The sequence below is a fragment of the Tupaia chinensis genome, unplaced genomic scaffold (genome assembly GCF_000334495.1).
Source record: "Tupaia chinensis unplaced genomic scaffold, TupChi_1.0 Scaffold000211_1, whole genome shotgun sequence".
Lineage (NCBI taxonomy): Eukaryota > Metazoa > Chordata > Mammalia > Scandentia > Tupaiidae > Tupaia > Tupaia belangeri.
Window position 1 is genome coordinate 400534 of NW_006159686.1, and position 8644 is coordinate 409177.

General features: G+C 47.8%; 1 protein-coding gene across 4 annotated transcripts in view; it reads left to right on the forward strand.

The window, feature by feature from the left end:
* GOLGA3 (golgin A3) overlaps nucleotides 1–8276 on the forward strand; it is a 56400-nt gene extending 48124 nt beyond the window's left edge. For all 4 annotated transcript variants that reach the window (XM_006147332.3, XM_006147334.3, XM_006147333.3 and 1 more), the window contains 6 exons: nucleotides 3548–3687; nucleotides 4309–4441; nucleotides 4679–4801; nucleotides 5698–5862; nucleotides 6725–6888; nucleotides 7487–8276. In XM_006147332.3, the coding sequence (XP_006147394.1) occupies nucleotides 3548–3687; nucleotides 4309–4441; nucleotides 4679–4801; nucleotides 5698–5862; nucleotides 6725–6888; nucleotides 7487–7727 (966 nt within the window). In that variant the 3' untranslated portion in view covers nucleotides 7728–8276. The remainder of the gene's footprint in view (nucleotides 1–3547; nucleotides 3688–4308; nucleotides 4442–4678; nucleotides 4802–5697; nucleotides 5863–6724; nucleotides 6889–7486) is intronic.
* Nucleotides 8277–8644: the final 368 nt, after the last annotated feature.

Sequence of the window (8644 nt, forward strand, 5' to 3'; positions counted from 1 at the left end):
TGATTTCTCGCTTTCTGTCTCTATGTCTCTCTCTGTCTGTCTGGCGAGCGCACGCGCCCTATAGCGAAAATCTCTCTCAAAAAAAAAAAAAAGTCATAAAATGCTATTTCACCAGTTCAGTCTCATGTACTTAATCTATGTTCTGTTGTGGTTCGATCTTCTCGATTAAATTCTGATATATAATACTCAACTCCAGACATGTCCCTACGATTAAATTGGCCATTTTCTTAGTTTTTGAACTCTTTTTTTTGAACTCTTATTTCTGTGTGTCTATATTTAAATTTTCTGGTATACCACTCCCTTAAGGACTTCTTGGAGATCTGGTCTGGTGTTGGAAAATTCTTTCAGGTTTTGTTTATCTGAGAATGTTCTTGTCTTTTCTTCCCATATGAAGGATATTCTTGCTGGGTACCGTATTCTTGGTTGAAATTGCTTTTCCCTTAATACTTTGAATATATCTTCCCATTTTTTCTTTGCATTATTTCCAATGAGAGATCTGCTGTTAGCCTGATGGGATATTCTTTGTAGGTAACTTTCCATTTTTCTCTTGCCATTCTTAGTATCTTGTCTTTGTGGTTTTGGTCAGTCTGGCTATAATGTGTCTTGGAGAAGATCTTCTTGGGTTGATTCTATTTGGGGTCCTTTATTTCTTGGGACTGGATCTTTGAATGCCTCTCTGGGTTTGGAAAGTTTTCTTGTAGGATTTCACGGAATAAATTATCAATGCCCTTATGAGTCTCTCTGCCTTCTGTGATACCAGTTATACGGATGTTTGGACGTTTGATGGTATCTAGTATTTCTCATATATTATTCTCATTTTGGGGGGCAGTTTTCTCAGTCTTCATGATGGATTTTTCTTTTTCTTTTTGGAGAGGTTTTTCGCTATAGGGCACGTGCGCTTGCCAGACAGACAGAGACATAGAGACAGAAAGCGAGAAATCACCCCCCAGGGGGGATGGTCACGCCGCAATCCCTTCTCCTCCATTCTCCTCTCGGGATCTTGGGCACGCACGCATACGCACCCGGCATGAGTTTTAAGCCACCGGGTCTGGGACACGAACCGCGGTTGACTACGTGGGAGTCCAGCGACATAGCCATTACGCTAACTGCTGGTTCCCCATGGTGGATTTTTCTAGGCCAGTAATTTTCTCTTCTATGTCTGAGATTCTATTTTCTGCATGATCTATCCTGCTTTTAATACTTCCAAAGGAGATTTTGACTTCCTGTATTATAGTCTTCATCTCTAATAGGTCCATTTGATTAGTTTTTAAAGTATGTAATTCCTCTTTTTTTCTTTTTTTCGCTATAGGGCGCGTGCACTTGCCAGACAGACAGAGACATAGAGACAGAATGCAAGAAATCACCCCCCAGGGGGGATGGTCACGCCGCAATCCCTTCTTCTCCATTCTCCTCTCGGGATCTTGGGCACACACACACACACGCCCGGTGTGAGTTCTAAGCCCCCGGGTCTGGGATGCGAACTGCAGTCGACTACATGGGAATCCAGCGACACAGCCATTATGCTAACTGCTGGTTCCCCTGTAATTCCTCTTTTAGATCTCACAAGAATTTCTTGACCTCCTGGAACTCGTCAGCTCCTTTCTCCTGTCTCTTCTGCAGTTCATTGTCTCTCTTCTCTTCTATCTCTGTTAGCTTCACCATTATGAATATTCTAAATTCTTTATCAGACATTTCCATTGAACTGTCTGTGGATGAAGAGGACTTATATTTTTCCCTTGCAGAAGAGGTATTTTTTTTGCTTTCCCACATTTCTTATGGCCCTGTGGTGATTCCTAGTCATCTGATAGATGGTGTGTTTCTTCCTAATTCTTGAAGTTCAATCTGAGTGTTCAGGAGCGTACAGAAGGAAGTGATCTGGAATCTCCTTGCCGATTCATTTTTATCCCTTTGTGTAGCAGATTCAGTGGATACTGGGGAATATGTTAACCCTAATAGTATTTGGATGTTTGGCTATAGTTCTCTTAGATCCATCTAAAAACACAGAGAATGGAGATTGAGGAACAGCGTGGTGAGATAAAAAGAAAGGGAAACAGAGAGAGAAAAAAAAAAGGCAAACAAACAAAAAAACAGAAAAAGAAGGGAAAAAATTATTTTTTTCTTAAAAAAAGCAAAAAATAAAAAACCATGTAGCACGCTTGTGCAACACAGGAAATCACTAGTTCTCTGTAGAGGAGCCTTTTTCTGAAGGCCTGCCCTTTGCCTCTCCTGGATGGACAGGGGAAAGGGGATTATTAGCAAGATAAAGGAGGGGCTGAAATTCAGGAAAATACTTTACTTAAAAAAATTTTTTTTTGGAGAGGTTTTTGCCATAGGACGCATGCGCTCGCCAGAAAGACAGAGAGAGACAGAGAAACAGAAAGCGAGAAATCTACCTCTGGGGGGATGGCCATGCTGCAATCCCTTCTCTTCTATTCTCCTCTCGGGATCTTGGGCACGCATGCACACACGCCCAGCGTGAGTTTAAGCCACCAGGTCCAGGACTTGAACTGCGGTCAACTACATGGGAGTCCAGTGACATAGCCACTATGCTAACTGCTGGTCCCTATCTTAAAAAATTTTAAAAAGGAAAAATTACCAAAAAAATGAGACAGAAACAGAGACAGATAGTGACAGAGACAGAAAGAAGGCTAGAGGGGCTCCCTACCACTAGAGTTTGTGGGCTAGAGGCTGATTTATCAGTAGCAAATCTTCATTTCTCTTTTTTCCCTGAAATCACTAGTTCTCAGGAGCCATGAAGGAGTCTTCTTTTGAAGGCAAAATTCATTTATAAGCGCTTTTCTATATTGGCCTGTCACATATTATAAATGTATTAAACTTTGTGTTTTAAATAAAAATGGTTACTAGTACAGTTAGACTAGAAAACTAAATTATTAGAAATGAAAATAGAAATTTTTGTTATACTCTGGGAATTTACTTCTCAGAATCCTTGAGAGAATCTATATTTACTTATTTGTTTACTGAGAGGTTTTTGCTATAGGGTGCGTGCACTCGCCAGAAAGAGAAAGATAGAAAGCGAGAAATCACCTCCCAGAGGGATGGCCATGCTGCAAACCCTTCTCCATTCTCCTCTCAGAATCTTGGGCATGCACGCACACGTGCCTGGCGTGAGTTTAAGCTACTGGGTCCGGGACTTGAACTGTGGTCGACTACATGTATTGGAGTCCAGCAACATAGCCATTATGCCATCTTCTGGTCGTCCATAGCATTATTACAGTTAGAAGCCATGATGGGAAAGCAGATTCTGCTCACAGTACATGAACTGAGAGTAAGTTTAATATGCAATATGAAATATGCAAAGATAGTTGAAGAAGGCAATGAAAACTAGGCCAGGGAACCCGAAAAAAAGTGTGCCCGTTCAGTGAGGCTGAGCATTGTGCTCTGTGTGCTGGGTGCTTCTCCCTTCAGGAGCTCAGATACTGCCAGATGTGGGGTCGGAGGGGCCTCACCCCTGAATGTGGTGCGCCGTAAAGCCACAGGTACCACACAAGACACCACGTGTTGTGATGACGTCCGCGCCTTCCTTTAGGTGGCTGCCGTCAAGGCGGAGGCTGGACATAACCGCCGCCACTTCAAAGCGGCCACCTTGGAGCTGAGCGAGGTGAAAAAGGATCTGCAGGCCAAGGAGCTCCTGGTACAGAAGCTGCAGGCAGAAGCTGACAGCCTCCGGTGAGTGCCCAGACCATGCAGAACTCCAGGCCTCACGCACAGAAGGTGTCATGTGCCATGTGGGGTTACAGCCACTGCGCGTTGTTGTCAGGGTCTCCTCTATCTGAGTCCCATGTCCAGCACAGCCAGGGTTCCCCCACCACACTTTTTTTTTTTTTTGCCAATTGCTAAGTACTTTAGAGGCAAAAGAAAGGAGGATACTCCGTGTCCAGTCCCCATAAGCTGAGCTGAGCTCTTTGCCCTGATCTGAGGACAGAGAGAGCCCAAGTGTGCGTACCGACTTGACAGCTGTCCTGGCTCTGGGAGGTTCATCAGACTCCACACAGATGTAGCGTTGAGTCAGACATGTGGGGGCCTGGCGTGTGTGTGGACAGTGCACAGGCGTGGATGTCAGCACTCACTGTGTGATCACACAGCCGTTAGCACCATAGCCTGTGAGGTCTGTTAATGTCTCTCCGGGGTTTGTCGAGGGGTAACCAGCTGAGCTGTGCACCCAGAACAGTGCACAGCACGAGGTGGGCGGTTGTCTCAGCAAGACAGGGCAGCTTGACCTCAGCAGGGCTGTGGAGGGCGAGGGTGAGTGGTAAGAACATTGTAACTCCATTCTTGTTTTTATGCTAGGGGTCTGGAAGGGAAACATTCACAGGAAGTAGCGCAGTTCCAAGAGGAGCTGGCCGAGGCTCGTACCCAACTCCAGCTTTTGCAGAAGCAGCTGGATGAACAGCTGAGCGTGCAGCCCACAGGAAACCAAGAGGTGACCACAGGCAGCTCAGAGTCAGCCTCTGTCTAATGGCGACTGCTTGCTTCATCCCCTGCCTCCTGCTTGGAGAAGAATATTAAGTTTTTGTCTTCTTTTGTTTTGTTGTGTGTGTGTGTGTGTGTGTGTGTGTGTGTGTTATTAAAACATAAAGTGACATACAGCTAGAGCAGTTTTCCATGGCCAGAAAGCCATTTCAGAATGCTCATGGCCATGTGACTTTCCCCCTACTAGATGGAAAATCTCAAATGGGAGGTGGACCAGAAAGAAAGAGAAGTCCAGTCCTTGAGGCAGCAGCTGGATCTGACAGAGCAGCAGAACAGGAAGGAGCTGGACGGGACTCGGCAGGTGCTGCAGGTATGGTCTGCAAGGCTGGGGTGCTCCGCAGTCCTCAATGATCACACGCCGGTCCCATCTGCTGATACTGCAGGTGAGCCAGGCAGCATGCTGCATATGAGACAGGACTCCTGTGGAATAGGTGCTCCCACCAAACAGGTCTGAAGACATTGTCTCATTTCCATAGGCTCAGCATGGTCACCTGGTTGAGGTCACACAGCTGGGGGAGGTGGGGCTGAGAATAGAACCCAGGCACCACCCCTGGACCGAGCTTGGGAAGTACCAGGAGTGAGATCCGTGCAGCAAAGTTCTGCACAGGGGAGGGCGTGTAGGAAGCTTGTCACCATGGCTGTGACAGCTGATGTATACAGGGCTCTGTGCCAGGAGGAGGGCTGGGGGTGGAGCTTGCTGAGACTTCTCACTTGCAAATGACCACTTTAGTCTCTACCATTTTTTAGGAATGGCTTAGGTATTTTAACGATGACCTTAGAACTTAAGTAGGTGATTCTTAGGGTTTGTTGTAGAACGCAGACATGGGGATCTCATGATCCTTTGGCAGAAGCTCTAGAATGTGGGAAGAGTGTGGAGGGTGTGATTGTAGCTGGGTCCTTAACCATCTACAGACTGGAGGGGAAGCCATGCTGAGGTGGAGGCGTCACGTGAGGGGCTCCAAACAGTGCACGGAGAAAAGAATTAAAGTCCGAGTCTGTTTTGGTACCAAAAAAACTCTTCTGAAATCCTGGCATAGCTTTCTCATGATGACGTGTACTGTGGGCTTTCTGAAGACCCCTCGTACTTCATCCTGTACAACCAGGGCTGCATTCTTGGTCCTTTGGAACTGAGACACAGAAATTGAGATCTTAGTAGTGTGTTTAAAGATCTTTTAGCTTCCAAAAATCTGACTTCATTTTCCTTAGAATATCAAGTCTGAGCTAGAGATGGTGCAGGAAGATCTGTCCATGACCCAGAAGGACAAATTTATGCTTCAAGCTAAAGTGTCTGAACTGAAGAACAACATGAAGACTCTTCTGCAGCAAAACCAGCAGCTCCAGCTGGACCTGCGTCGCAGTGCAGCAAAGACGGTATGCAGGCCTGGCCCCTCAGTGAACCACACCTGCCGCAGGTGTTTGGTTGGGAGGTTGGCAGGGCTTGTCATTCTGACTCGAGCAGGATACCTCCCTGCACTGGGCGGCTGCTGTGTGCAGGGGGAGTGTAGTGGAGTGCTCACCAGCAGCAGCCAGACAGCTAGATCTTAGTCCCTTTCCCAACAATTTTTGCTGCTTTTCATGAATGCAGACACTGCTTTGATGTGATGCACTTTCTCGGGCAAAGGAGAGTATGTGTGTGTGTGTGTGGCAGTCCTGCACTCTAGGAGCCGGGGACTGTCTGCTGCAGAGCAGGTTTGACCCAGCACCCCCTGACGCTGCTGTCAGCAGCCCTACGCAGTCCTGCATCCCTGGCAGTTTTTCCTTTTCTTTGAGGCAGAGATAGAAGCAGCCCCAGGGTCTTATCTGCCCGGATCACAGAATGCCTGTATCTGCTGTACTCTGGGAGGTCCTCAGACTTGAATGCAGGGCCGTCCCATGTAGCTGCAGTACATCTCAGCGCCCCCACCCAGCCCTCCCTGGCAGTATTTCCATGCTAGTCTCACTGTGTTTTCCAGGAGGCAGGTACAAAGACATTTCAGACTCAGAGGTTTACTTGACACCTCTTGGCTGGTGTGCGTTGGAGGCCACAGATCTGGTGTGAGGTGCCAGACTAGGACTAGTTCTGTCTTCCTGAGAGCTCTGTGATGTTAGGACTAAATCCAGGACCCTGGGAGTACCGGGCTGTGCTGAGCCAGGGGCTGGGAGGTCTCCCGTGGAGCTGGAGAAGGCTTGCCTGCCATGCGTTGGCTGGCTAGAGGGAGGGACTGGGAAGTTAATGGTATGTTTTTAACCACAGAGGAAAGAACTAAAAGGCGAGGCCAGCTCTTCCAACCCCACGACGCCCATCAGGGTCCCTGACTGCCCTGTCCCAGCCTCCCTGCTGGAGGAGCTGCTGAAGCCTCCACCTGCTGTGAGCAAGGAGCCCCTCAGGAACCTGAACAGCTGTCTCCAGCAGCTCAAGTAGGCTCTGCGTCTATGCCCGTCTCATTTAGGGTTTTAAGACAAGTGGCATGTTTAACTTGGGGGAATCTTAACTGTTGCCAGTGTCGACTGCCCAGCAAGGCTGGTGCCGGTCGTTAATGGGGTTTTTTGCACACAGGCCTCTCGATCCATATTGTCAGGTGAGAGTTGCCTGGAATTAAGCCCTTAGAAGCTGGGAGAGCAGACCTTTTGCACCCATCAGCCTGTAGGCTGAGCCTCCCTGAGGACAGAAGAGGTCAGTGTTTGCAGGACGTGACCACCTAGGCCAGCGGCAGGATGTCTGTTGTAATGGGTTCCCACATAACGACTTTGGTTCTTGGTCTTCTGCATATCCCCAGTGGAAGCCAGCTTCTCCCAAAGCAGAAGGCTGAGCTTCATGGCGCTCTGCTGGCCTCTGCACAGCAGAGACAAGTGCTGGGAGCGCGATGCCCTACAGCCTTAGCTCTGCTGTCCCCGATGGAGACCTGTGGGTTTCTGAAGTCACAGGCTGCCAGGGGGCTCAAGCTTGTTCTAAATGAGGCAGGGTGGCAGGGTCTGCCTGCTCTGATGTGACCTTGGCCTTCTCTTCCCTCCCTAGACAGGAGATGGACAGCCTGCAGCGCCAGATGGAGGAGCACACCATCACCGTGCATGAGTCCCTGTCCTCTTGGACTCCAGCAGGAGGCTGCCTGGCCGAGCAGGCGGCTGCCATTCCTACCCTTGTGCAAGATCATGGGGACTCCAGGGCACCACCATGTGGCCAAGTCGAAGTGGGGCCTGCAGGGGCTGCTGAGGACAGTGACTGCCACAGCCTCCTCCCGAAGGAGGGAGACACTTAATATTACTCATTTGATTATGTGCTCTGATTTTTTCCTTAAAAAATGAAAGTTAAGTTTTGCTTTTGCCTTTAACAAGGAGTAAAATTACAGAACGAGAGCAAAATGGTCATCTGAAGATCATAATTAGCTTTTCCCATGAATGGACCAAATCTTAGAAACCCAGTTTAGCTCTCAATGAGGAATTTTCAAATGTGTCTCAAGGGTTCCCTTCAGAAGCAAGTTCTCCTCAGTGACGACAGACACTGTTCCTCCTGGGTCCTTCATGTGGAGTGTGGAGGCAGTTCAGACAGGCCAGCACCGTGAGGAAGGCCACTGTGGTCCCGAGGTGCCTCCTGTGGGTCGTGCTTGAAACAGTTGCTGGCAGGAGCTGTGCCCAACCAGGTCCATGGTGCAGCTTTTCACTTTCCAGTTTGACTCAGAAAGAGCTTTACTTTGCTACAGAAAGAGCTTTTATTTGCACCTTTGGCTTTTTCTTTTCAATAGCCATCCCACCATAGGATATGTATATAAATGCTGAAAAGCAGAATCTAATCTTTTGAAAGTATATGATCCTATTTAAGAATGATCTAATTGTCCTTTTATTGATTGCCTTTTGAATATTTGCTGTCAGGAAGTAGTGTACATGTAGGATCTAGGGATGTCAAGTCAGAGATTACATTTTAAGGAACATAATTATTTTATTTAATTTCCAAAACCAAATGTTCTTTTTTTAAGAGGTTTTTGTTATAGGGCATGTGCGCTTGCCAGAGATGAAGAGACAGAAAATGAGAAATCACCTGCCGGAGGGATGGCCACACTGGAATCCCTTCTCCATTCACCTCTTGGGATCTTGGGGGCATGCACACACACGAGCTTGGCATGAGTTTTAAGCCGCTGGGTCCAGGGCTCCAACTACATGGGAGTCCTGAAAGGTAGCC